The sequence below is a fragment of the Fusarium odoratissimum genome (assembly GCF_000260195.1).
Source record: "Fusarium odoratissimum NRRL 54006 unplaced genomic scaffold supercont1.1, whole genome shotgun sequence".
Classification (NCBI taxonomy): Eukaryota; Fungi; Ascomycota; class Sordariomycetes; order Hypocreales; family Nectriaceae; genus Fusarium; species Fusarium odoratissimum.
In genome coordinates, this window is record NW_022158687.1 from 3,189,805 (window position 1) to 3,216,209 (window position 26,405).

A 26,405-nucleotide genomic window follows, 5' to 3' on the forward strand; every position below is an offset into this window, starting at 1 on the left:
TATTACTCGGAGGGCGCCAGACATGAACAGATATAGAAACAGACGAAGCCGAGTTTAACTTCTGTCTCTCTCTGGTTTTCTGGCAACCTGTTCTCTATGAGTCAACAGCATTGAGGACGTGCCAATTGGGCTAACTCCCCAGTCTTTATTCGTATCAAAGATTGCCCCTCACCTGGACTACTATATCAACTTTACAAATTTCCATCAAATTCTCAAAACAACTGAAAAGACAAAGACGGAGATCATGGCCTCTGACGAAGTTCCTACCAACCTCAAGGACGTCTCCTCGGCACCGGACGGTACAGCCGGGGCCCGGACCGGACTTGATAGCTCCCTCGCCGGGCTGTCACTGGCATCCCGCGCTGTTCATGCCGATGAGGGTATCCAGTCACACAGAGCCGTTGCGCCGGCTATGCATGTCAGCACGACTTTCAGGTACAGCGATGACCCTGACGCGCTGAAGGCCTGGGATAATACTGATGTAAGTGTGCATCTTTCCTCGTCTTGATTTGCTGCAGGTATCTCCACAAGAGACTCTCAGATGGCCGGGAATATTATGACCGGAGTCGATCCAAGACCATCATGAAACTCTCTGACAGCTTTCTGACTTCTCATGACGACTCTTTGCTAACTTGTGTAGCCCCATAACCCTCTAGACTCTCATGTCTACTCTCGAGCAACTGGTCCTAACACCACTCGTCTCGAGGCAATTCTCACATCCGTCATTGGCGCTCCAACGATTACTTACTCTTCTGGTCTGTCTGCTTTCCACGCCATGTTGGTCCATCTGAACCCTAAGCGTATTGCAATTGGAGATGGCTACCACGGCTGCCACGGGGTGATCAGCATTCTCTCTCGTCTGACAGGTCTCAAGCAACTGCCTTTGGACTGTGCTGTTGAGGACCTCGAGCCTGGCGATGTCATCCATGTCGAGACGCCCCTTAACCCTACTGGCGAGGCACGCGATCTTGCAGCATATGCAGAAAAGGCCAAGAAAGCTGGTGCTTACCTGACTGTTGATGCGACATTTGCACCACCTCCGCTGCAGGATCCTTTCAAGTATGATGTTGATGTTGTCATGCATAGCGGTACAAAGTACTTTGGTGGTCACTCTGATATGCTCTGCGGTACGCTATCTGTCAACCGCAAGCACAGAGACTGGGAGAGCGCTCTCCTCAACGATCGCCTTCTTCTTGGTTCTGTTATGGGTAGCTTGGAGGGGTGGCTGGGTATCCGCTCCCTGCGAACTCTCGAGCTCCGCGTCCAGCGCCAGAGTGCTACAGCTACTGCACTTGTTGCCTGGTTGGCTGAGCAGCAGCGCGATCCTTCATCTGCGATTGGCGCCCTCGTCGAGCGTGTCCAGCACGCCAGTCTCCAGCCCGAAGCATCAGTCGAGGGTAGCTGGTTGCAGAAGCAGATGCCTAATGGCTATGGCCCTGTTTTCTCAGTGTATCTTCGCGATGGAGATGTCGCCAAGCGACTGCCATCCAAGTTGGAGTTGTTCCACCATGCCACTAGCTTGGGTGGTGTTGAGAGTTTGATTGAGTGGCGTGCGATGACTGATCCTAAGATTGATAAGAGACTTTTACGAGTGAGCATCGGTGTTGAAGGTCTTGAAGATCTCAAGAACGATTTGCTCCAAGGCCTGGAGGCTTTAAGAAAGGAAAAGGAAAAGGGGGTCAGTGAATGAAGGGGATAAAGAATTAGAACAGACAGTCATTTTTTGATAGAGAAGGAAGGAAAAACAGAAACGTTTTGTTTATAGAGAAAATGAAAAATGCATCATGGAAATGAATATCCCTACAATGGCTTGCATTGGTTAAATGGCTCGTCCATGAGACAGAGAATGTTGTGATATATCAGATATACACAGACCATGATGAAAAGAGAGAGAGGATTTGTATGAAAAGATCACAACACTGGTCTAGCACAATCAAAGGAATGTGACTGTCCGATCTAAGAAGAGATGCCATACAAAATGGGGGAAACATGTAAACCCAACATAAGCCATGTATGTAAGTCAGGCTGTGTTAGAGAGAGGAGAGACAGAGAAATCTGGAAAGAAAAGGAGGTAAGAAGAGAGGAAAACAAGAAATAAAATGAAAGAAATCGAGACGCAATGAAGAGTACTATGCTCCTCTAGATGCCTTTTCTCCAAAAGTTGTGTCTGCGCACTTGGAATCGTTGTTTAGCATTGAAGTTGAAGTGGTGTCGAATCTTAGGCGTTGATGTGGCGAAGCTCATTCTTGAGGGGGTAACCAGAGGCCAAACCAATTGCTGAGTGGTTTGTACTTGACTTCCCGGCTACGGAGATATATGTTAGTGGATTTTCCCTGTTATTGGTGAGTTATAGACGTACCGTGAGCGATCATTGTCGGCAAATGAGCCAACTCCTCGAAGATCTTGCTCCGCTGACCTGGGCTCCATGTGTCGATAGTCCACGGATCTGTTGTCAAGGCGGTAAGATGTAGAGCCTCGAGAGGAAGCTGGGGGAGCATTGTGATAGTGGCCATCATGCGGTCGGTGGGGGATAGAAGTCCTCAAAGGCGGCGCGAGAAAGTCATTGGCTACAGCATGTGTCTGATATGGAGGTGCTTCCTGAGTTCGAGAGGGAAATGTGGGAGAGTCGCTAAAGGCGGGAGATGTCGTGGGAGTTGTGAGATCAGAAACAGCATCCATTACATTCGAGGGATCGTGGCTGTACTGTTGGCCGAGCCATTGGTTAACCATCGTCTGGCGTCTGTCGTAGGCTTGGGGGCTTGGTCGCCTCCAGGCCTGGGACTGGTCTCTTGGTGATGTGTTGGCTGATGTTGTTCTCTGGTAGTTGGAATCCCAGCTGCCTCTGACAGCTTCCTCGCTCCAGTTCCTAGAGCTCTCTGTGTTGTAGATTTGGCCGTAGTGGCGCTGGTGGTGGTCTTGTCGACGACTCATGGTTGCTTGAGAGTGAGGTCGTTGATGATTGGTTGATTGCGTGTAAGTGGTTAAGTGGGTGTTGTTTGAAGGCAAGGCAGTGGAGAGTTAGTAGCGATGGTCAAATAGAACTGGGTACCTATGGACTGAATTGTTTGATGAAGTGGATAGATTAACTCGAGTCTGAATGCATCTTTTTTAACCATGATGTATTGAATTTTCCTCGACATATGTCACTTCCCATTGTTTGGATGCCTCTACTCAAGCATGCTTCAACTGAGTTGCGGTCGTGGCTGAAGCTTCCCTATTCGCGGGGACGCCGGGAGGCCGCAGCTTTCGGCCAATAAGAAACGCCCGCTCCTCGGAACCCCAGCGATAGTTGATCGTGGCCGTGCAGAGGAACTCTCTCCAAGGGCCTGGGTTTGGCCCTGGGACCCCCTGGAGCCGTCAGCAAGCTTACTGGAAGCAGGCTAGAGTCAGAACGTTATGCAGGGAATTGGAAACAAAGACGTCAGTCTTCGCAGGCCGCCGAAGTTGCTAGCCTTATTCCGGTATCAAAATTAGATGGCTTTCCTAGGATGGATACAGGCCCTGGGTTGTTATTATGAGGCTCAGCCAATGACGGGGACGAATTGGCTATGGAAAGTGAAGTCACCAACGTCACGCGATGTATTCTTGATCAAAAGTTGTCTTGTCAAAGATTTTTGAGGGAGCCTGTCGATGCATCGTGAGGTTTTTCATAATGCAAGGAGCGTTGGTCGGGCAGATTGTGCCAATAGCTCTGGCGTAGAAGTACCTGGATTGCTATGGAACAGCTTTGAATATGAAAATATTCCAGAGACAACATTTGACAACACAGAGCATACTTTGGGATCACAATTGTCCCAGATACAAATGCCCAGGAATTATTCACACCTTCAGTCATCACAAGTCTCTCACAGCTCGTATCATGACTCTCGGGGGCCACCAAAACCAGGCTTCATGAAAACCCAGTAGCAACAAAACTTGACGCAGTCACTAATACTCAGTACTCTCGGCAAGAGCGCCTCCCGATCGGTTCCATGTGAACTGGCCAACTAATTCAGCCATCCCGTGAACCAATGCAGCCACATGCTGCATCATTAAACCTCCGAAACAATCGCTTAGAGGCCCTGGGAGCTGTTCAAGCGCGATAGGGCTGAGCAACTAACCAGAATCGCGCTTGAATGCTCAAATTAGGATCAGAAACAGGGTTTAAGCGCTTGATAACCTTCGCCAATCTTGGAGCTGGTTGCTGGAAGCGTAACTGATGTGCTTGGCTTGCTGCGCTTCCAGAAACGATCAGCTGTGCCACTGGGCTGTGTAGGTGTCAGCCCTGTGCACGTCCCCCTCATGATGTTTCTCTGTGCCGCGTCAAGCGCAGGGGTTTGGCACCAGGCTCGCCTTTCATTGGTCGAAACAGACGCTGCAGAAGCGCGAGCGGGTCCCGTCTTGCATGAGGCGCCATGACCATGATGCTCGTCCCCTTTTCGCTGCCTCCTGGCCTCTTTGTATCCAATCTCTACAACACCACCACACAACCATCACCAACCTCCTCCCTCCCTCTTGAGAAGAGGGAGCATGTGCAGGCTACAGAGTCTCGTTTCTGGGACTTGCGGCCGCAGTTGACCACCTAGTCAATGCTCCAATGGCCCGATTCCCCCTTTTCCGCCTGCCTACCAAGCTGCGGCGCAGGGTCAGGCGTAATCGCATGGCTACCCTTATAGCCCTCGTCGTCCTCGTTGGCCTCCTAATCTTTCCCTTCTACTCGGCCTATTGCGTCTACAAACCTCCGAGATACCTCATCAATTGGCTGCGGAGGAAGTACCCAGACGTCCTGTTCGAAGAGCCCACCGACCAGAAGATCATCGCCCTATCTATCGACGATGCGCCGTCCGCCCACACCGATGATATCATGCAAGTCCTGGAGGAGAATGAGGCCCACGCTACCTTTTTTGTCATAGGATCTCAGGTTGAGGGTCGCAAGGATAAGCTCGTCAAATTGGTTGCAAAGGGGCATGAGCTGGGAAACCATGCCATGCATGATGAGCCCTCCAAGTCACTCAGCAACGAAAAGCTGCTGGAGGAAGTCCACCTCGTCAAGGACATGCTGACGGAGGCATACGCCGCCAACGGTCAGATCCTCCCCAACAATTACTTCCGTCCAGGATCTGGAATATTCAACAGACGGATGCGAGATGTGTTGGGAAACCAGGGTTTTCGCATCACTCTGGGCAGTGTGTATCCTCACGACCCCCAAATACCATATCCTGATACCAACGCGAAGCATATACTGAGCATGGCTCACCCGGGAGCTATCATTATCTGTCACGACAGGAGATCATGGACTGTGCCCATGTTGCGCACTGTTCTTCCTGAACTCAAACGGCAGGGGTATCGGATTGTTACCATCACAGACCTTGTGAAGGCGGTGTCGTCTCAAAACCAACGGCAACAACATCTTTGAACTCTTGTGAGCGTTTCTTTTGCCTATGCATGCATTGATCCGGGGATTACTAGAATGTTTGGATATGGTCTAGGGTATAGATTGGTTTGTCAATCAGGTAACATTAGAGTGTAATTTTTAACGACCCGTCTTCTTCTATGAGTTTGTGTATGTTGTATCTGGGTGATGTTAATCTGTGACAAGTCAGCTTTGTTCTTGACGGAGAGAGAAAGTATTCATACGTGAATCTAAGTGTGCCTGTGACGATGGAACGGCACCCATCAACGTATCTCTTCACGATAGCATGTGTTTGTTCTTGAAACTCAGTCTTCCGAAGCAACATATTCGCTGCATCATCGAAGTTGTTGACTGCCATTTTCATCCTTTCTTCCAGCTTAGCAACCACAGCATCCAAGCTCATGCCAGGCTCCATGATGGCTGCAACGGCATTGATGACACAATCGGTCCGCAACTCCTTCTTCAGCGACAGCATATCATTCATCAAGCTCTGGAGAATGCTCACTTGTGTCCATAAATGAACGATCTCTGGAGCTGACAATAACGCTCCTGGAAGCCTCTCGTCGGTTGCATATGGTACAAGACTGCAGAGCATTCTCCCACCGACAGTGCCGATCCTCATCTTCATGTACGGCTCATAATCAGGTATGCGACTGGCCAGACGGAGTTCCTGCTCAGCTGCGCAGCTGTTGATGAAGAATTGGATCTCATCGTGTAAGAGGCGCCGTTGATCCCTCGGCGCCGTCTGACAGAATCGCGCACCGAACTCTCTAAACACGCCATTGATGGGGTCGTCATCCGCTTCACTCGTATTCCTTTCGTCAACGGCCAATGCCTCACGCACCATGCGCATAGTCTGCCCCCTCCAACGCTCTGCGCGCATAAAGTCACCCGCCAGATCGCCCTCGTTAGCATCAACAGCATCATCCCAGCAAACAAGCCACGTCGTATAGAGAGTCAAAGCTTCGATCTGCCGCCTACGAGCTTGGGGATATAGTGAACAAGCCAGAGAAGCAATGTTGTCCTTTTTTCGAAAGGCGATCAACGGATATGCCATAGCCATGCGCTCAACCGCTCGATTGACGATTGGCGTAACGTGCTCATGATGGCGGTTGAGTTGACCTTGAGGATTAGGCCAAACCCGGAAGAAATTATGAAGATTAGGAATTGGTAGTGTTTGGCCGCGAAGGGCATCTACTATTGCGGCTTGGTTCAGATGTGAGTATTTCATGAGCAAGACATTGATCAGTATCAGCAGCGAAATATTTCGGGTTTGAAGATCTGGAAGCCCCGGGCTAGAGAAGTGGTCTAGGTTAAGCCTAAATCATCAGCTATTCATTCCATTGACATAAAACGGCGTAACGATGACCCAAAACCCCGGGTTCGATCAAATGGCTGAAACTAAAATAGATTCCAGAACATGTGTGCATTTGCGTGATTGAAATAATACAACAGGAGTGCATCGTAAGACATTTAGTTGCTGAAGCTGTTTTTTGTGAGTGTTCATGTTTAAGGTATTAGATAATTTCTAGTACGCAAAGCTCAACTATCATGTACAGCCTCAACAAACAGCAATTCTGCCCCTACTATGGCAGCCCAGGTCACCACCACCTTAGTCGGGAATAAGATGGAAGCATAAATTGGATTGGTTGCCATCCGGTAGTTTATCTCTCACACCCTCAACAAAGAAAGTTCAAAAGCCAGACGCGTCACATAGAAAAACGCAGACGCCACAACAATGAGAAGCTGCCCAAAACTCAAAACCTCAACGGGCACACATGAAAGAAGAAAGAAAAAGATAGAAAAGTCAACACCAAGGGCTACGTCAAATCATTGCCCAAACTTGGATATCCTTACGCAGTCTTTTGAGCTCCTACTCTAATAATACCAAATTGCCGTTTGAGTTAGAGTAAGGCGTGTTTCCGATCCTGCAGCGGCCCTTGTACCTTGTACAATTGCCGGGGTCCAAGGGAGACAGTCCAAGCAAAAGTCAAAAAAGCAACGAGCACCGCATGAAAATGCTCGTTGCTAATTGATGAGAAGTTTCACAATGTCTCATTCTGCTGCACATGTATTTTAACATTCAGACTGTTGCAACGGTTGAAGATCAGCAGTTTCAACTTAACTCAAATCAGTAGCACCAAGATCATCCCTCTCGAAACGGAAATCGGAGTATGAAAAGGAAAAATTGCCGTTTATGGCGAGTGTGTAGGTAGGTAGCATGACCAAGTATCCATCTAGATACAACATCATGAAACAGAATCATCCAGCAAAAGAAAAAAGGTATCCATCCATCCATTCATCCATCCAGTCCTTATTCCACCCTGGTCCTATCAAACGCCCCATTGGAACCTGTGTCCGGTCAAACACTCTTGAGCATGTGAGCATCAGACACGGTCCTTTCATCCAAAGTAACCCAAACCAAACCAAAAGAGACGTGATCAAAGAGAAAAATCTTCAACGAGTGAATAGATGCCGCTTCGTAGAGCAACCAGTAACTATGTACCTTTTTAGTCATGTCTGCCATTGTCCAACTGAGGACCCCCTTCTCATGGTCGTAAGATGTCTATTAAATATATACTGCCGAATCAAGAAACCGGAGTGCCGGTGTAGAGTGCGCCTTTGGATCAAATCCACTGTGGTGTCGTAGGCTTGGCGTGTGACACCTCAGGGAAGAAGCTGAGGATGAGGCTCTGAACGTCGCTGAGATACTCCTCGGGGGAGAACTTGTTCAGACCTCTGGACTTCATGTATCGGTGGTCCTCCTCATCCTCCTTGGTCGTCGGCTTGGTGCTGTACTCTTCGGCGAGCTCGGTGACTTGTGCAAGCTCGTGACCAAATGGGTGTGAATCCTTGAGAGCTCGCTGCTGGAAAGATGGCGGGGGGACTGGAGCGACTGCGGGGACTGCTGGAACAGGCATTGGGGGAGCCTTTTGGGCCTGGCTTGCAGAGACATATGAAGCTGATGACGCCCTAGTAGAAGTTGACGATGATCGCGAAAAGGTGAAGCTGGCCTTGGTTGATACTGAGTGCTCTGAGTCCCTGGACATCTGCGAGGTGGATCGTTGACGGGCGAGCGCTTCGTAGGAGTTCTGCTTAGTGTGCGAAGGCGAACGCTTAGGAATCGCAGGAGCCTCGGAGATCTTTGGCAGGACAGCTGGCTTGTCCGAGACACTGAAATAGGTTGACAGATGGTTCGGCTTAGGACCTGGGCACTCTTCGACAGGAGATACATCCGGGCTCGTAGGTGGAGTTGACTCAGTAGTTGAAGGAGCCTCGGATTCTTCGCCAACGGAACGCAGAGACGACTTGCTGCGGAGAGCAGCATGCGGGATATCGGGAGCGTTATAGGAGAGCATGTTGGTTGTGTGAACAAGCTGAAGTGGAGCAGAAATCTGGTGTCGTAGAATAGGATGCTGTCTATCGCGGGCCGAGTTACTACGGTGCGGCACTTGAACTTGTTGCTCTCCCATCTCGGTCTGGCCAGCCATTTTGGCCTTTCTAGTTGTGAAAGCGCGTGAGAGCGACATGGTTGAAGATTTGGGAATTTGGATTTTCTGAGTTACGTCTTTTCTCGAAAAGCTTGTTGGTTTTTGGCCGGGTTCTAAGTGAGTTTGTGGGGTGACGAGGAGTTGCTGCTAGTGAACAACAACGTCTTGTGATAAGAGGGATCGTCGAAAGGGTCGTGCCACTGACTCTTGACACCGATTTACTTTTTGAGGCAAGTTTTGCTTGGAACTATTGCCAGACAAGGAGCAAAGAATGTTGGTGTGAGGTGATTTCGGTTGACGTTGAATGCGTAGTGAGACAAGGAGTCCAGTCCTTTTGAGTTTGTGGATAAAGTGTCCGTGTGAGATCCGACTTCTGGAGCGGAAGATCAACGTCTGGCGTGATTCGATGTGAATGTGTCGGTTCTTCGAGAAAGACAGTGATTTACGTTGACCAGCCTTGCAGTGACAACGTGAGAATGTGCTGGTTGTAAAGGAACGTTCAACGTCGAAAATAGGTGTATCGGTCGGTATCCGTGAGGTTGTTTGATCGATCCTGCGACGAAGGGATACAAGAAAAGAGTAAGAGTGTAAATGAAGGAAGATAAAGAGGTTCTGGCAGAGGCAGAGAGATATAGAGTTAAATCAATGCACACTGAGAAGCAAACACGATCGAGAGAGCGATGGATCGTGATACTTCGTATTTTCGAGAAGAATTGAAGATACAGGCCTTTTCCGACGTATGCAATGCAAGTTTGTCGAAGGACAGAGGCAGAGGCAAAGGAGAGAAAGTCAAGCGAGCAAGCACTTGAGAATAGATGGAGAGAATCGAACTGAACGGCAGGCGTGGGGACGGGGGGATGAAACAAAAGATATGGGGACCCAAGCCCTGCTAACAACTGCCTGATTAGAGAGCTGAAGCCGAACCTTCGGGCAGTGAACAGTACTCAGCGGAGGTGGGCACCGGCCTTTCACTGTAAGTTTAGCGCACACCTGGCCACGAAGCCCGTGAATTGGAGGGCAGCTAGACTCAGGCTAACCCAGGCTAACTCAGGTTCACTTCAGGCTTTGACTTTTGGCCTTTGCAACGGCCCGGCCATCCCCCCCTTGTGGCTATCCCTAGACAAAGACCCATGTCCCTGCAATTAAGCCCTCGTTGGCCGACTCCCCTGGCTAGAAGAACACTTGAAGCAAAGAATCCTGGTCTCGCGTCAATAGGGTCAGCCAATCGCGTGTATTCTCTCTCTTCCTCTACCCCTTGTCACTTTATGTGATCGGTCCACTGATTTGGTTTTTCCTCTCTTGTCTGCATGGGAAAACCCGCGACCAGCGCCAACAGGAAGGGCGAGAAAAGAAAGAAGAAAAAAACCAGCTGATGTCTGCAGATCCGTGGCTCAGGTGTCGTGCAGATTCTTCTACGGAATTGCGTGTTTGTTGTTCCCTTGTCTTGGAACTCGCTATCGCTATCAGAAAGTATAGAACAATAATGGTGTACACGATCAAGCCCAAGAACGCCAATGGTGATACACGATCGATGATACACGCGTACCTACAGTACCCTAATTGTTTCTTTTTCGTCTCTTAATTCGTTACAGCTTAGAAACAAACATCTTTGCTTTGTTTCTTTCCCCTTCTGCCTTGATTTCTAAGTACACCGGAACCAAATGGTGAGGCCTTTGTTTCTCAGCTAGCATATGCACGTCTATGTTGGCTTCCCACCAACATGGAGCTCTCTCTTGGGCCATTCACCATCAATCTTGACCCTCCATCCTCAACATATCCCACCATTCATGGCGGCGACGTGACCCGCGCGCTACAGCAAAGCAAACCAAAGCAGAGCAAGGAGGACCCATTTGAGTGATGAACGGGGCCGACATGGAAAAAATTCTATTCTATCAATCGGGTTACACCGATCGCCAGGGGATGGATGCAAGCACTCAACTCCAGTGCAGTGCAGACGCCCAATTCTTCTTTGACAGCTTGGCTGGCTGGATGCAGAATATGCGTTCGTATGTGATGTGTTGTTATTGCATGACCAGCTCATACACAGGTAAATTGAAGATCATCACCAGGAACTGACTAAATGGGCTGAATTGTACATCAACACTCGAAAGCCACACCGTCCACGTCTCGTCTCAATTTCCTGACAAAAAGTACCTTCACGTAGTAATTGAGTCGTGGCCATGGCCTTTCGGAAATGACTGGAGCTTCCTCAGGCACATCAGGGAACAAGCCTTCAGACTCTGGTTGACCATTCTCCCTCAATCAACTCGTCTCTAAGCCTCAAGAAGTCCTTAATTGGGTCAACGGCTTCAGCGACATTACCGTTTTCTCCTGTTTCAGGCCCTTGTGCCTGCGCAAGCGGATCCAACTAGAGCCCTGAACTGTGATGTGATGGCGTCTAAGTCCGTAGAAACTACGAGATGCCTTACTGGACAGGCAGAAAAAACAGCATGACCCTCCCTGTTCCTGCTTAATGCCGTGTGTTTTGGGGGCTGGTAGATCCTCCGCTTTCGATAAACGAAATGTTGAACATGGCATGGTCACAGCTTTTGTCTTCTCCGCTGTGAGAGGATTACTCCGTCGGTTGCAAGGTACCTTGAATACGTAAATTGCTGCATCATGAGAATTCCCGTAAATACATGATGTTGAGTAAGTATTTAATGTCTGTCCTCAGAAACCTCTCTTTCATGTAATACCCACCGTTTAACTAGTATATTCTCGTGGATGTTCTGCAGTGACGTGATCTGCTCTTCAACCGACTCCTAGCTATGGGCCCAGCGCACAGAGGTCTCATTTCGCAATGTCCACCCTCACGTTCGTCTTGTCTTGGACTGTCTGAGATTGGTCCTTGACAATGCATTCGCGCGACTCAGTGCCACCGCCCTATTTTCGGCGCCTGTGACGTGTGAACGTCTGTTCTCAGACAACCTAAAGATGACGGCTTGGTTCGTGAGCCATCTCAGACCATCTAAGAGGACCCTTGATTTTCCCTTTCCACCAGCTATCTTGTCATGCTCACATATTGTTTCTATGCTCATCTCGTTCCGCCGCTCACTAAAAAAAGAACCCAAGATTGTTTGAAGATCAGATCCAACTTTTCCATTCCTGTTCAGAAACCTCGTCTATCTAGTCAATTTGTAAACCCCCCAATATCCATCCCGCTGTGAAACAGTTCCTGTGCGCCAGTGTGCTTCATTCATGCAGAGTACTCTTTTTCTCAGGAGTCGACCTCCAGAGCGGGCAAGACATGATCTTCGCTACAATCGACCATTGCCAATGCTCTCTAGGGGTCGCCGCGCCATTGTCCACTGAGACAATGATCTCATCCAGCCTCAACCTAGGCCGTAGATCTGTCCAAAATCTTGATTCGAAACGTTTTCAATAAATCAGAGATTCGTCTAGTCCTCATCCATCGAATCATCATCGTCCTGCTTGTCATCTTCCTCATCGTCATCGTCGGAGCTGTCATCGTTGTTAACGCCCACGAGGCGATCTTCACCCTTCCCGCGCTGCTCGGGCACCCGCTGAGCAAAGGCCTTGCGCACCGACGCGTTGGTGCTGGTGTCCCACACGTGCATTGTTCCCTTGCTGCCGGCGACGGCGAGGCGGAAGGCAACCTCCGGGTCGGGCGCGAACGTGGTGGAGAAGACCTTTCCGACGTCGAGGTTGCGCGAAACCACCACCGAGGGCCCTGTGGGCTGGATGTTCCACAGCTTGACCGTCTTGTCGGTCGAGCCGGTCACCATGTAACCGGGGACCACGGGGTTGATGTCGAACGAAGACACAGACTCATCGTGAGCCTGGAGCGTCCAGACAGCCTTGGTGCCCGTAGGGTCGGACGGCGCATTGCGGACGTCGTGGTAGTGGATGACACCGTTCTCCGTCGACACGAAGAAGAAGTTCGGGTCGTGAGGATCCCACCGCACATTCTCGACGTCGCTCTCGACGCCCCATCGGGGAGGCTTCGCATCTGGCGCACGCATATCGGCAGCCACCACAGTTCGGTCGTAAGAACCGCTAAGCAGAACGGTAGGCTCGTTCGCGTGCCACGCAAGTGAGCACACTTTGTCGGTGTGATAAGTATACGACTTGGCGCACTTTGCCGTGTTGAGATCCCACAGCTTGACCGTCTTGTCGGCAGAGGCTGAAGCCATCAGGTTGCGATGCTTGCGGTTCGCAGCCAACGACAGGACAGCGTCAACGTGGTACTCATCGTTGGACTTCTTGGACTTCTTCTTCTTCTTCTTTGACTTCTTCTCCTCCTCGTTGCCTCCCTGGCCGAGGATCGCATTGGGGTACATGCAGTCGATGGTGTCCAGATCCCACACCTCAATATCGGGGTCCATTGTGCCAACGGCGACGAAGTTACCCGTCGAGTCCTTCTCTGCACCGGGCTTGTTGACGGGCATGTCGATCCACTCGACACACAGAGGGATGGCCGGGAGCATGATGTCGTGGTGGACGTAAAGGTTATCAGCCTCATCCTCGTAAACGAAAACCTCGAGGTGCGCCATCTCGTCTTCCACCTTGGCAGCCACGATAAGGTTGTCCGTCGCAAGAATCTGGAGCTCTTCCCGGTCCTCATCCTCCTGTTCCTTGTCGGCATCAATTGTGATGTAGGGGTCGTCCTTATTCGACTCGTAGTAGGCCAGCGACTTGATGTTACCAAACATGCCCATGCCCTCGCCGTTTCCAGGCTCATCCTCACCGTCGTCGTTGTCGTAGTTTTCCAAATCATATTCTTTTAGGTCATCATCATTAAGGTTGATCCTGAGGCCTTCAGTCAGCCTCTGTCCTCCACTTCTCAGATATTTGTTAGTTACGTACTCTGTCTTCTCGGTTGGCTTGTCTTCATCAATCTTCATCTCTGAGTCCTCTTCATTGTCCTCGGTCTCGTTAGCCTTTGCGCCCTTCTGCGCAGCTTCAGCTTCCTCAAGATCCCCTTGGGCGTCGTCCAGTTGGAGCTTGGCAAGCTCCGCTATCCGCTCAAACTCTGCCTCGTCTAGGGTATACTTCTGAGGGAAAGGCGCAGCGAAGCCCCTAGGGACCCACTGCGCGGCTGTAATCATGGAAGACATGGTGATTGTCTGGGTATCCTAAAATGGTGTTGTGAAAGTCCAGCTTGCATCGGTAGGTGGGCACCCAGATAAATTTCTCCCAAAATTTCTAGTGGGGTTTATCGATAAGAGGCCAACCCACTAGGGGACCTTGGCTAAGGTGCCTAAGGTAGGGGGGGGCGAGAAATCTTAGGACTTCGATCCTATACCGATAAGAAGATTTAGGTTAGTTGGCATAAGCTTAAGGGTCTCTTTAATGGGCTTGTTCTGGCATCCGGTCTTAGGGTCTGAAGTTTTCTTGCTCCAGGAGCTTGTCCTGAGAGTGCAAGAAACTATCACTTATTAGTATCAATATGGCTTGTCAAGATGTTATTACAATATTACTACCTTTATATCATAATATTAAGAAGTAAGGCAAGTGAGAACTATTTTATGATTTAGTAAGATATGGCCATGTGCCTAAAATGGCTTGCTAAATAGAGCTGCAAGTAACCAAGCTTAGGCTAGAATACTAGAAACTCATCCAAGGCGCCGCTTAAAACCCCCTACCGCGTCTCTTTATGACGGGCTTTTTGACTGCACCTTGTGTTACAAACTTCTTACCGTCTGCCCCTATCTTCTTGCTCTTCTTTTGAGTCCGTTCTTCTTCCATCTGTTTCCTTTCTTCATCCTTCCGCTTGTCATCAGCCATCTTGGCTTCAATCTCCATCTTTCGGTTGAATTCTGTTTCAGTGATTCGTTTATCTCGAACCGAATAGCCCTTTTCCTTGACTGAGTAGAAGACACCACCGAGATCTGCAAGCCAGTGGGGGTCCACGGCTGTCACTGTCGAAACATAGACCTTCGAGGTGAGGATCAACTCGTGGTAAACGATATAATCCGGTGGGTGCCCTGCATATAATGCGCTTGTTGGGTGCAGCTGTACACCAAGGTTGGTACGCAGGTTGATATACTCGCCTGAGCCTTTGTATTTGGCTGCTTGGTGGTAGTATCCCGAGCAAATGCACTTGCGGACAATGTCCCAGTCCATTCCACAGCTTGTCAATTCCATCTTTTGCATACGAACAATATCCAAAAGCTGTTCACGAATTTCTTTGGCTCGCCTCAAAGATTTTGGGTGTAGAAAGTGCTTAACACACCAACCGTCGGAGTAACCGTTGGCCTTCCAGTTTGTGTAAACCTGGAGGTATGTCAAATGATCTGACTCATGCACCCAGAATTTCTCGCGGGCAGCATCGGCTTCTTCTTGTCTCTCCTTTGGTCGGTAAAAAACGTTTGGCACGGACAGCATAGAAACAATGGTAATCATCTCTTCACTGCAGCCGTATTCTTCTGCTGTAATGAGAAGCTTAGCCAGCGAGGGGTCCATGGGGAAAGCACTCATTTTCCTTCCAAGATCAGTAAGTTCACCGAGATTGTCAAGTGCACCAAGAGCCCATAAATCAAACATTGACGTCGTAATAGTGTCTTGTGGAGGAGGGTCCATAAAGTCAAAGTCCAAAAGGTCCTTGACGCCGAGAGATTTCAACATCAGGACAGTGTTAGCAAGATTCGTGCGCTGGATTTCAGGAATAGTCTGCAAGTATAGATCTTCCTTAAACTCTTTTTCTGAGTACAGTCGAAAGGCCTTTCCAGGCCCGGTTCGACCGGCTCGTCCTGAACGTTGCGAAGCGTTGGCCTGCGAGATGGGTGTGATCTGAAGCGTGTCCATGCCGATTTTCGGATTGTAGACCTTCATCTTGGAGTAACCAGCATCCACGACGTATTTAATACCATCGACCGTCAGACTGGTTTCAGCAATATTGGTGGCAACAATGCATTTTCGTACACCAGGGGCAGCCTTGTCAAAAATCTTTGCTTGCAGATCTGCGGGCATTTGACTGTATATAGGTAAGATACTCAGCTTTGGGGGGTCGTTGAGGGCATCAAGTCGTTTTTGGATAAGCTCGCAAGTGATCTCGATGTCTTCTTGGCCTGTCATGAACACCAGAATATCGCCAGGGCCCATTGAAACATGGATTGACAACACTTGATGCACTGCCTGGTCCACATAATCCTCGACGGGAGACCGATGGAACATAACGTCAACTGGGAAAGTTCGTCCAGGAATGATGAACTCGGGTGCACCACCAAAGAAGTCTGAGAAGCGTTTCGAGTTCATGGTGGCCGATGTGACAATGAGCTTCAGGTCGCGACGCCTCTGTAATATCTTCTTGAACAAACCCATCAGAATATCTGTGTTCAAGGCACGCTCGTGGGCCTCGTCCATGATGACACATGAATATCGATCCAGATCAGGCTCGTTGAGGGATTCTCGCAAGAGAACACCATCAGTCATGTATTTGATGACTGTCTCTTTGCTGGTGCAGTCTTCAAAGCGAATCGCATAACCGACTGTGCTTCCTAACTCAACCTCCATCTCTTCAGCAACACGCTTAGCTACACTCATTGCAGCCACGCGTCGCGGTTGTGTACATCCAATCATGCCGGTCTTTCCATATCCGTCCTCTTGCAGGAACTGTGTCAGCTGTGTCGTCTTGCCAGAACCTGTCTCGCCAACACAGATGACAACTTGGTTTTCTCTAATGACACTGAGAAGGTCTTCACGTACTGCAAACGCGGGCAGATACTCCCGTTGCTCCCGTAGGGTCTTGCTCTGGCTGAAGTTACTCGCGCCATCGGCCTTCTTCATATGTGCGCTGAATTTATTACCCTTGCGCTCACTCGGTTCGGCGTTATCCTCAGCAGGCACTGGTAGTGCAGAATCGCCGTCTTCCTCTTTTACACCCATAATATTTCCAAGAGTCGTTCCGGTCATGCTTGTGGCTTCCTTGGCCTGCCGTTGACGTTCTCTCTGCTGCCTTGCTTCCTTCACAACTTTACTACCCTTGCGACTGAAAACCGCCATATGACTCTGAGGATCTTTGACGGCTGGAATTGGTTCTAGTTGCTTTGTGAAAATAGTCCGTCCGTCCAGAAAGGGTGGGCGTAGATCGTGTACCAGAAGATGAACTCTGGTCGACTCGTCATCGTCAACAAAGTCGGATGCCATATCCCGTCTTTGCGCGACGCCTGATTGCAGCATTCGGTTCGTTTCCCAAGCGTCATTCTCTCGGTTCCTCTGGTCTCGTCGCGCGTCGAAACGACTAGTCATCTTTTCGTGTCGGGCGGTTTCCTGTTGCTGTCCTTCCCAGGTGTCATAGGAGGCGAATGGGTTATGGGCTTCATCTCCAAAACTGTGGCCACCAAATTCATCACCTCCGTACCAGTCTCGGTCTAACGCCTTCGAATCCTCCTCGGTCGGTCCTATATTTCGGGGGGGTGGTGTGGAAGCATAACGCGATTGTGCCCTGTGGGGAGTTGAGGCGCGCGAATCATTCTGAAATCTTTGTCGAGGTGTATCAAGTCGTCTCCTCTTTGGATTTGGGTTATACCCATCGTACTCTCGATCCTCCGCCATTGTGTTGACTTGTAAGTTATCCGTCGATGGTTGGACTTTTTATTGCGACAGGAAACTTAGGCTCAGATAAGGAAGCCGATAATGGTCACGTGGATACTGTGGTTTGAATGATGTAAGTAGGATAACTTGGAGTAATTAAAATACACGAAGTTATCTTACAAAGAATTCAAAAATATTATATATTTCCCTGAGCAGTCTTTTAGCATAACGTGAAATGTATTATAGGATAGGATATTTAGTTTCAATTATGAATGTCAGTACTTAGACAATCAAGGCATGGTAACATGTGATGTTCGTCTTGATGAAACCCCTTTCTGTCCACGCTCTGATCGTATATACGAGTAGATGATATTCCGGCATTCCTATCTGGAAACACAGGTTATAGAAGAACAAACTGATTCAAGTATTGGACGTTTATCATGATTTTGTTACATAGGTTTTGTATCATGTCTCGTTACTACCAATTCTCAACGAGTAACAACAAAGTCATTCTCGTCCTCGATAATTTGCCGGTCTTCTTGGGAAACTCTAACCACGCGAGCAGACCTTGGGCCATTGTCTACATCCTTGAAGAATTTGGATAGAATTTCTTCACTGGCTTGAGCCTCGCCCTCGACCTATGAAAGCTCTATATTAGCCAATGTCATCTTGCTGGGGGCTTATATGCACTTTTTCATCCTTCGTGTTTCGACACCATCCCGTCACTCCGTACTCTTGGGCCTTCTTTTGAGTAAAATACCTGCTATGCATTAGATGCGATGCCTCGGGGTTTGTTATCTTAGAGAACCATACCGGAAACCAACACCTGGATGACGTCAGTTCGAGTGAATACTACATAGTATGATAGAGATAAGACATACCTTGGACACGTCCTTCAACGGCAAAATAGACCTTTGAAAAGGTTAGATCTGGCTTTATAATCATTGTGGAAGATGGCTCACACGTTTCGACATATTGGCGAGTCACAGTTTAATAGGTGATAGATACTAAGGTTATTGTAGAATAAAAGTTAAGCTTGAAGCTTGGAAAGGGTTGGAGAAGAGCTAGGGCTTATTAGCAATCAGTAATAAATATGGAAACACGATGATTTCCATCGCCTGCGAGATATGATCTAACCTTTATGTCAACTGCTTGCCATCTAGCGGATAAGTTGGCTTCTATAGGTGGCTTACAAGGTGGAAGGAAGGTGCCCGGGCGCTGAGTTTAGGTTAATGTTGATAAGATAAGCTCTGGACCTCCACTGATGTCACTTATCAACTTCGTGCGTATCTCCACTGACTAAATCAACACCTTCATCCCTTGTTTGCGACGCGAAGATATCATATGTTACAGAGCCCGCGCGCAGACTCATCGAATTATTTATGGAAGCCCACTCCTCGGAGCCGACTACAGAGCCGGTCCGATTCCGCGCTGGCAAAAAACGAAAGGCCTATCGCCAACGCGTCCAGGAAGATGACGCCGCTGTCGCAGAAACAATACAATCGCCTCCTACTGCGTCTGCATCAGAACCCAGTGATGAGTTCGCCCGAAAGGCTTCATCAGATCGCGCCCAAGATGAAGGAGAATCTGTTGCTGCTGCGCTCAAGTTGCGCAACGCGCGAAGAGCTCGGCTTGGAGGTGTCGCATTTCGAAATACAAACCGCCCAGACGATGATATGAACAACGAGCGTGCTCTTATTCCACACGACGCAGATTATACTTCGAATAACGAACCCATTATGAAAGGAGTTGCAGATCGATTTACTCACCAGACGGGTAGACTGACAGATCTTAATGACAAGCATATGTACGTAGAGGACCACCGTCTTCGTCATTCCTTTCTCACCATGCAATAACTAATCATTCAAGGATGGATTACATAGAATCCCGACTATATAATCGTGCGGGCGGAAATAGCTCACAGAACACTTTACCAGCGACTACATCAGACCCGGCTCGGCAACCTTCTGCAACAACAACAAACCACGAGAGTGGACGGGCAGTAATGCAGGGCCAGTTGATGGAGATCAATCTCGATGACCACTCTGCTCGAAGTGAGAACGCTGTTCAGGCAGATAGTGCTACAGACGGCGGACCAAGAGCCAAGAAGCCTAGACTTAGAAGGGATGGCAAGCCATGGCGTCCGCGAAACCGTCGAGATAGTGACGCCCTCAAACGAGATCAGATCGTTGACGAGATCCTTCATGAAACAAGACGTATGTCCATGATGTCCATGTTCCTCAAATCAGCTACTAAATCATATTTCCTAGTCGACTTATACGAACCGACTCCAGAACAAAACAGCCGCACTGTAGTTGCCGATCAGGATGGCGCCGCTGATGCGCGGCTCGCCGAAGAGTTTCGGCAGCAATTCCTTGAGGATGTAGCAGAACGACAGCTTCGCAAAAAGAAGGCAACGAACCAAACAGCGCGCGCCGGTACCGAGGAAGTACTCAAAGGCCCCAAACTTGGTGGCAGCCGTAACGCTAGAGCTCAGATGAGAGATCTATTATTGAAGAAAGAGAAGGAAGGGAAGAAGTAGTATGGACCGTTGAACTATGTATGACCTTTTTTTTTTTTTATCTGTGGCGTTGGATGGTTCTGGTTTTGCAGCTCCTTTGTACCAGTTAAGGATTCGCACACATCGCATCACCTTATGATGAAAGATAATCAATTATAAACGACATCTTAATCTTGTAAGTGTAACCATAACAATTCCGTTGAACACTTGCATTCATATTCATATTGACTACTTAGTCTGTAACGATCGATAGTGGTGGGGGCATTTTGATCCAGTGATCTGACCATGTAGAAGAAAACAGTCCTAAAAAGAAAACCTCACTGATAAGCTCCCGACATCCAATTCTGTGTAGTCGCAAGAAGATAAACAATGAAATAAGAAAAACCACTTAGCAAAAACTCCTTTACCCAAGTCCCATATATAGCAATTTTCCCAAGTGTGCAGGGCAAGGTCCAACGTTGAAATGAATGAACATTCAGTCGCTTGGCACAATAGGTATCGATCCCGTGCCGTAATTCGCCTTCCGTCTTGCTCATGTGCAAGATCATTTGACTTCCGTCATATGCCAGAACGCCAAACCCAATGTAATGTTAACCGTCAGAGAACCCCATGCGTTAAATCTTGATCGATGTAATGGAATGTGAGTTCCGGAAAACCCTTTATCTAATGTCGAGCTGGAAAGGCTTGAACCGCCCGCCAATTGTAGCACAGCGGGGACACTTCCTTCTTGCTCCATGCTCTGTCATGAGAACCTCCACACAAGTTGGGCACAGGCCACAGATACATTCGGTACATGCATACGAATCCTTGAGTAGAGAGAATCCTTGACAAGCAGCGCAGTATATCTGAATATTCTGGGCCGAATATGTTGGTGACGAATCAGAAAGCCCCCGGGTTCCCATGTGAAAGTTGTCGCCGCTTTCGCCACTCTCCACGGATGGAAATGGCTCTACAGCATCCTGGCCATATGATGGAGGCGTGAGTGCCTGCTGGAGAGGCGAAGCTTGATAACTGGCCGGCTGGAATTGAGGCTGGTGGGAAAAGGGCGGTAACGATGATCTATGCATTGAAACAGGAGACTGAGGGACCTGAGAGCCTGTTAGTCAATTCAACAGTGCAAAGGTGAATATCATCAACATATGCACATACAGGAGTACGGTCTTCGTCAATATCACCAGCAGCAGAAGCGGCTTGATCAGCTGCATCGATAAGATCTTCCCACCGCTTCCCGAAGTCTGCCGATGGTTCTGCTGACAAAGCCTTCCGATCATTACCTGGTCTATATCGTTCTTCATTTTGAATTCGGCGTAGCCAGTCAGTTGCAGAACCTTTAGAGTTCTTCTTTTTGTGGTGAGGCTCTCTTCCTCGCTTTGTAACAGACTGCTTGCGAGGCCGATTAGGCCCCACAGAACGCTGAAGAGGTGGGAGCGTTGAGGATCTTCCAGGTGGTGAGTTTGCCAGAATGGAAGGGAGAAAGTCGCGCTGTCTATTAGATTTGGCAGATGAATAAGGGTCGCTAGTAATATCATGATTGGAAAGATTGAGAGGCGGCAGTTCGATGGATGTCCGTGGCCTACGTCGAACATCCATGTCTGAGTAATAATCCTACGTATCATTAGCCCTGGATGGCGATGATTTGAATTCTTTAAGGGCATTTCACTCACACCGTCCAAATCCATGTCGCGTTCACTCTTGACGCCATGAAGTTCGGCTAGGGCAGCAGCGGCACTGGCTGTGCCAAGCATTGGGCCAGAAACCGGCCCGCCATTACTGAAATCATCTAGAAGGCGCGGAGTGCCTGGATTACTCGGTTCGTCGCGATGATAGTTGTGTCGCTCGTGAAAGCCTTGAAGGTGGTCAATGGGCGGGGGCAGGCTGGAGTGAGAGTGGGACAAACCCTGAGCATTTGGAGCTGAGGTCTGATCTAAAGGGCGTCGCTCCGATGGTGGAGTGTTAATCATTAACAAGAAGCTCTCTTCTGTAGCTGGAAGCTTCGAGATGTAGTGCTCGGGGTGTGCGCGGCGGATATGCTCCTGCATGGAACGATATCTTTTTTCCTGCAATTGGACATTTAGAATCGAATGGGTACCGTTGCATGGTGTTACAGGAACGTGCTTCCTCAGTTGGGGAACAAGTGCGGTAAGTGGTAAGACATGACGATGTAAGGTGGGTGGGTGCAGCGATGGTAATTCAAGACCAGCTGCAGGGCAAGACAGGGCAGAACAGCTAACGAAGGCAATACCCAAGGACTTACACCAATGCATCTCTTGCGACAGCTGGAGCCATCCTGGTTGCGAAGAGGGCAGACTACCTCATTGTTGGAGTCTGTAATAGAGAAGGACGACGTCAAAGATGATCGAGGCGGCATCTTGACCCCACCATACGTGATGGCTTGCTGGCGGGGGGTACTATAGCGATAAGAGACTGAGAAGCGAGATAAGAGATGATAGCGATGAAGCTGAGCTTTCAACGAGACGATCAATTGGTGACAATGAAGCTATGCAAAAACCGTAACATTTCAAAGTGCAGCTCATGGACAATGGAATGAGCTGCCTTTGAGCATGGGCAAGCTTTGCTACAGGAACCGTTTCGAATTGGGCCAATTATGCGACAGTGGTTGCGTACACGATTGGGGCGTCGATTGAGGTGGTGATGGAGGTAGTTACTGGGAGAGCGATGAATCCAATCTCTGGTTGAGAATATCGATAACCGTATGTTGAAGAGTCTAAGTTGGATGAGAGGCGAACAGAAATATTCGATCAGAAGGTCGCTTCTTTGGAGAAAAGGTGGGTTGCAAAGAAGGATGTATGGAGGGAAGGAGGGTGAGTGGGAGGAAGAAAGTAGAGGCAGGTAGGTGCAGGTAAGTAAAGATGACAGGAGCTTGCGAGGTCGAAAAAAAGAAGAGACGGAAGAAGGTGGGAGGCAAAGATGCCTTTTGGGTAAAGCGTGTGAGTGAGTAATAAGAGCAACAACGCAATAGCGAAGAAAGTAACGGCCAGAGAGAGGCAAGAGGAGGGTGTGAGTCGTTGAGTGTGTGGTGTGCGGTGCTGCCGAGGGAAGCTGAGCTCGAAGACCTGGATGAGAGCTTTCGCCGACCTTGGACCTAGATATGTAGGTAGGTATTCAATATACTTTGCTCACATATCACCAACACCAGCATCCAGATATTTGCGACAACTGCACAAATATCTAATATTACAAAGAAGCTCACAAAAAGGTAAGCGCAAGGAAAATATCAGAGGGCATGAAAAAATTACCAATAACTACCTAAAGGCAAAAAACTCTGGCGGGAGAGGGCGTGTGGGCAACAGAATCAAGGCCAGTAGCGAAAGATTCCGCACAAACAAGACTCTGTCTGGTTTAATGTCCATTCATTGCTCACTTGACAAGGGACCACAGACTGAGCTCTGGGCTCCTCCTCCGACTGCCATGCCATTGCTTGCAAAGCCATGCCTTGCGCTTCGCCTCCACTGTTGGAGATCTCAGCTGCCTCGAACGACTTGATCTCCGGGGCCAATAGTATTGACGCACAGCTTTGGGGGTGCGGCTACAAGAAGCTGTCCAACAGTCTTCTAGGCCCATCAGAGAAGCAGCAAAAAACCTTCTCCAGCTTCCATTCCATCTTTCCATGAGCTCTGTATGGCCACAGTACGATATGGTTAAGGTCCTGTGGCTCCTTGAGCAAGCTGGCGAAGCTTCGATCTTGCAGACTTTCAAACCCTGTAGCGACACAGTCATTCCCAAAAAAAGATTCTCCAAGCGTCTGCAACATCCAGTAGCGAAGCACAGCTTCCAAGCACAGAAGCATCAGCAGCTCAACCAGAGAATGGCCCAAGCGCTGCGCGAACAAATCAACTGGCTACCATTGCAATGACTCGAGAGGGGCTACAGGGGTGAAGGCAGTAGAAGAGTGGGGTGGCCGGCGTGGAGCTCTTCTCTGGACGGATGGAGGTCAAGAACCAGGCCCTTGACCCAAAGAATGCCGCCTGTAAAAGTTGCAGAAGCTCCCTAGAACGTGCAGGGGAAGCTCCAATAGTGGAACTGGTCCCTTGCTCAGGTTTGTTGAAGATCTTTTCTTTTTACTGATATGGTAGTGCTGATAAAGTTGTTAGATTATAGCATGAATACATACAGAGGTTCTCATTTCTCTGCAACATGTCCTTCTCATCATTACCAATCATATTCTCTTTCTCGAGCTTCTGTTTGTTTTTATCAGCTTCAGCAATTATCCGGCTGCGACAGATCCTAATCAATGTCGCAAGAAAAAGGCCGGCGTCTGAAGGGTTGGCCATGTCAAACATGACCAGGGTCGGCGGGGCCGAAGCCTATGGCCAACTGCCACTCACAGGTACCGTTCCTAAGCCAACTCCGGACGTGGTTATCACATGTACATGATAGGTACCTCTGCATGACTCTCGCCACGGCTATGGCCACGGGACCTCGACTACACAGAACGGTCGTCACTACCAGCTGGAGCTCAAGCCTTCACTTACGCCGGCTACTAATCCAGAGCTGGAACCGCGAATGTTGATGTGGCGTTTGAGATTCGGCGATACGCAGGTGTGGACGTCAACAGAGTCAGCATTGGAGTCGTCGATTGGAGTCGTCGACGCCAACCAAAATTTCAAACCTCGCTTTGGCTTCAGGGGTATCCCATCTACGCCTCAAGGAGCATATTGTCTTTTCAAGAACAGTTGGTAACTGACAAAATTGGGTTGAGAGAATGCGGGCTGCAAAGGACCCAGTGATATACGGACAATTGAGAGCTGACCTTTGACTCAGCTTCAGAGACGATGGAGAATTAAACGCCTGCAAGCCCTGTCACCACACTCCCGGGTCTTTTGAGACGGTGACATCACCAGCCAGGGGATACCGCCTGTCGCCCTACAGCACGGAACCGGCGGGCGTGCGCAGCCAGTCCGTTAAAGGGTCTTCCACCTCGACCGAATTGTTCGACTCAGAGTAACGCACGCTATGTCATTCACATCTACTTGGAAGGCGGTGAATTTTGATGTCTGAAACGCCCAAGCTTTGTCACGTTGCGGCGAAAACGGAAGAAGGGGCAGGTTGTAGCTCTCATCTGCAGGACCAGCTGAAGGTGCATGAACAGACTCGAAATACGCCTACTCCGTAGACAAAGCAAGACAGCGTCGCGAGGGCTCGATACGATAGCCCATACAACCAACCAGCGTTGCAGGAATCGAGGTCGATAAGTCCGGTTTTATTTTCCAGACCCTGTGAAGGCGGTGACCCCGCGCCATAACAGGGTCACTGCGAATCTTACCCCAGCAGCAATCGTTAACAGAACCTTCAAATGTTCAGTTGCACTGATCGAATACAGAAAAGGGCCTAGCTCAGGCCTTTTGTTAACCTAATAACAGTAGTTGCTTGGATGGCGGAATTGAATTGATATCTTACACCACAGTTTCCAAGTCGACAGCTCCGTGGGTTTGGGACAGGTCGAGAGTTTGTAGCTCTAGCTCTGTCAAGGGGTGAGCATATCCATGTGGGGGCCGACTTCTTAAGCAGACCATCATATCGCTGCTTCTTTTAGGTAGCTGCTCGACCTGCGAGAGCGATTGAGCTTTCAATTATATGCATGCTATAAGTGGTAACACAAAGATCCAAGGCACACCGGGTACTTTGACCATGGCACTGGAATCTTCTTTGCAGTACACGGTCTAACTTTTTACTCAGGTCAGCCCCAAAACACGAGCTGTGACGGCCAAGAGCTGTAAACAATGCATTCCTTGTTAGGTTGCAACCCTTGAGTGTAAGCTTGGATCAAGTCAGGCTGGTCCCATGACTGTCAAAAAGAGCAACAACCTTGGAACAGGTATATATATCCATGTCAACAGAGTCAACAAAAGACTCGAGGGAGCTTGCGGTTATCGGCTAAAAACTTCACCTGATGGGTGTACTGGACAAATATAATTACCACGGTAGCCACAGCCTGTTCCTGGCTCTACCAGTATGCGAACTGGTTTGGCTGATGTTTACGGTTTACCGACCCTTTTGTATGTCTAATCCAATACACTCAGGTCTACACACTTCAAAGCTTGCCAGCATCTGGTCTCAACAACAAAGGACACCTTCGCCTTGCTTACCGTTCTTGTTCGCTTAACTTTATCCCGATAATCGAGGCTTCGCCAGTAGCATCGCCTTGATATATCTAGTTGATTTGGAATAGAAACACGTTCTCGGACACGGTTTTTACTCTACTTGAGCGATCGCACTTTAATAGCTGAGAATATTCAAGTCGCATTTGCAATGGCTAGGAGCGGTTTCATCATACCATACAACTCGCTTGTTGTCATAGGATGGTACTAGTGACATGACGCATGTCATGTAACTCTACTGGCATGAGAACAAGGACAGCTGAGTGAGGAAAACTAACAACGTAATAGACAATATAAGGCGTATCTGAAAATTCGGTAACCATAACTGTTTCTGAGCCAGTCTTGAACTCAAGGTGATAGTTTTTAACATTCTCCCAGTCTTCCCG

General features: G+C 49.0%; 11 protein-coding genes across 16 annotated transcripts; 4 read left to right on the plus strand and 7 right to left on the minus strand.

Moving 5' to 3' along the window:
- The first annotated feature begins 14 nt into the window (after window positions 1–14).
- On the plus strand, window positions 15–1,919 carry FOIG_01120 (cystathionine beta-lyase). Its single transcript, XM_031197771.1, has 2 exons — window positions 15–481; window positions 641–1,919. Exons 1-2 carry the CDS (start codon window positions 245–247, stop codon window positions 1,688–1,690), a joined length of 1,287 nt encoding a protein of 428 aa, XP_031073538.1. The 5' UTR covers window positions 15–244; the 3' UTR covers window positions 1,691–1,919.
- Window positions 15–3,139, minus strand: FOIG_01121 (uncharacterized protein). 2 transcript variants are annotated; one of them, XM_031197773.1, is made up of 3 exons: window positions 2,360–3,139; window positions 1,010–2,304; window positions 70–828 (listed from the first exon to the last, which is right to left on the minus strand). In XM_031197773.1, exons 1-2 carry the CDS (start codon window positions 2,929–2,931, stop codon window positions 2,241–2,243), a joined length of 636 nt encoding a protein of 211 aa, XP_031073540.1. In that variant the 5' UTR covers window positions 2,932–3,139; the 3' UTR covers window positions 70–828; window positions 1,010–2,240. The 2 variants fall into 2 exon arrangements, with proteins under 2 accessions (XP_031073539.1, XP_031073540.1); XM_031197772.1 differs by having other exon boundaries at window positions 15–2,304.
- Window positions 3,140–4,370: 1,231 nt separating this feature from the next.
- FOIG_01122 (uncharacterized protein) lies at window positions 4,371–5,621 on the plus strand. Its single transcript, XM_031197774.1, has one exon. The coding sequence runs from the start codon at window positions 4,577–4,579 to the stop codon at window positions 5,393–5,395; it is 819 nt and encodes a 272-aa protein (XP_031073541.1). The 5' UTR covers window positions 4,371–4,576; the 3' UTR covers window positions 5,396–5,621.
- FOIG_01123 (uncharacterized protein) lies at window positions 4,397–6,722 on the minus strand. The gene is made up of 2 exons (XM_031197775.1): window positions 5,617–6,722; window positions 4,397–5,568 (listed from the first exon to the last, which is right to left on the minus strand). The coding sequence occupies exons 1-2, from the start codon at window positions 6,621–6,623 to the stop codon at window positions 5,499–5,501; spliced, it is 1,077 nt and encodes a 358-aa protein (XP_031073542.1). The 5' UTR covers window positions 6,624–6,722; the 3' UTR covers window positions 4,397–5,498.
- Window positions 6,723–7,054: 332 nt separating this feature from the next.
- FOIG_01124 (uncharacterized protein) lies at window positions 7,055–9,893 on the minus strand. Its single transcript, XM_031197776.1, has one exon. The coding sequence runs from the start codon at window positions 8,920–8,922 to the stop codon at window positions 8,020–8,022; it is 903 nt and encodes a 300-aa protein (XP_031073543.1). The 5' UTR covers window positions 8,923–9,893; the 3' UTR covers window positions 7,055–8,019.
- Window positions 9,894–10,569: 676 nt separating this feature from the next.
- FOIG_01125 (uncharacterized protein) lies at window positions 10,570–10,798 on the plus strand. The gene has a single exon (XM_031197777.1). The coding sequence runs from the start codon at window positions 10,604–10,606 to the stop codon at window positions 10,739–10,741; it is 138 nt and encodes a 45-aa protein (XP_031073544.1). The 5' UTR covers window positions 10,570–10,603; the 3' UTR covers window positions 10,742–10,798.
- Window positions 10,799–11,476: 678 nt separating this feature from the next.
- Window positions 11,477–14,020, minus strand: FOIG_01126 (uncharacterized protein). Its single transcript, XM_031197778.1, has 2 exons — window positions 13,711–14,020; window positions 11,477–13,653 (listed from the first exon to the last, which is right to left on the minus strand). Exons 1-2 carry the CDS (start codon window positions 13,959–13,961, stop codon window positions 12,282–12,284), a joined length of 1,623 nt encoding a protein of 540 aa, XP_031073545.1. The 5' UTR covers window positions 13,962–14,020; the 3' UTR covers window positions 11,477–12,281.
- Window positions 14,021–14,355: 335 nt separating this feature from the next.
- Window positions 14,356–17,477, minus strand: FOIG_01127 (adenosinetriphosphatase). The gene has a single exon (XM_031197779.1). The coding sequence runs from the start codon at window positions 17,398–17,400 to the stop codon at window positions 14,476–14,478; it is 2,925 nt and encodes a 974-aa protein (XP_031073546.1). The 5' UTR covers window positions 17,401–17,477; the 3' UTR covers window positions 14,356–14,475.
- Window positions 17,478–17,663: 186 nt separating this feature from the next.
- Window positions 17,664–18,574, minus strand: FOIG_01128 (acylphosphatase). 2 transcript variants are annotated; one of them, XM_031197781.1, is made up of 6 exons: window positions 18,517–18,574; window positions 18,342–18,443; window positions 18,261–18,291; window positions 18,193–18,205; window positions 18,070–18,139; window positions 17,664–18,017 (listed from the first exon to the last, which is right to left on the minus strand). In XM_031197781.1, the coding sequence occupies exons 2-6, from the start codon at window positions 18,351–18,353 to the stop codon at window positions 17,868–17,870; spliced, it is 276 nt and encodes a 91-aa protein (XP_031073548.1). In that variant the 5' UTR covers window positions 18,354–18,443; window positions 18,517–18,574; the 3' UTR covers window positions 17,664–17,867. The 2 variants fall into 2 exon arrangements, with proteins under 2 accessions (XP_031073548.1, XP_031073547.1); XM_031197780.1 differs by having other exon boundaries at window positions 18,342–18,574.
- Window positions 18,575–18,598: 24 nt separating this feature from the next.
- Window positions 18,599–20,334, plus strand: FOIG_01129 (uncharacterized protein). The gene is made up of 4 exons (XM_031197782.1): window positions 18,599–19,186; window positions 19,249–19,595; window positions 19,650–20,075; window positions 20,137–20,334. Exons 1-3 carry the CDS (start codon window positions 18,762–18,764, stop codon window positions 19,919–19,921), a joined length of 1,044 nt encoding a protein of 347 aa, XP_031073549.1. The 5' UTR covers window positions 18,599–18,761; the 3' UTR covers window positions 19,922–20,075; window positions 20,137–20,334.
- Window positions 19,110–23,360, minus strand: FOIG_01130 (uncharacterized protein). 4 transcript variants are annotated; one of them, XM_031197786.1, is made up of 5 exons: window positions 22,155–23,360; window positions 21,798–21,957; window positions 21,565–21,746; window positions 21,050–21,505; window positions 19,110–20,988 (listed from the first exon to the last, which is right to left on the minus strand). In XM_031197786.1, exons 1-5 carry the CDS (start codon window positions 22,266–22,268, stop codon window positions 20,560–20,562), a joined length of 1,341 nt encoding a protein of 446 aa, XP_031073553.1. In that variant the 5' UTR covers window positions 22,269–23,360; the 3' UTR covers window positions 19,110–20,559. The 4 variants fall into 4 exon arrangements, with proteins under 4 accessions (XP_031073553.1, XP_031073552.1, XP_031073551.1 ...); XM_031197785.1 differs by having other exon boundaries at window positions 21,565–21,957; XM_031197784.1 differs by having other exon boundaries at window positions 19,712–20,988; window positions 21,798–23,360.
- Window positions 23,361–26,405: the final 3,045 nt, after the last annotated feature.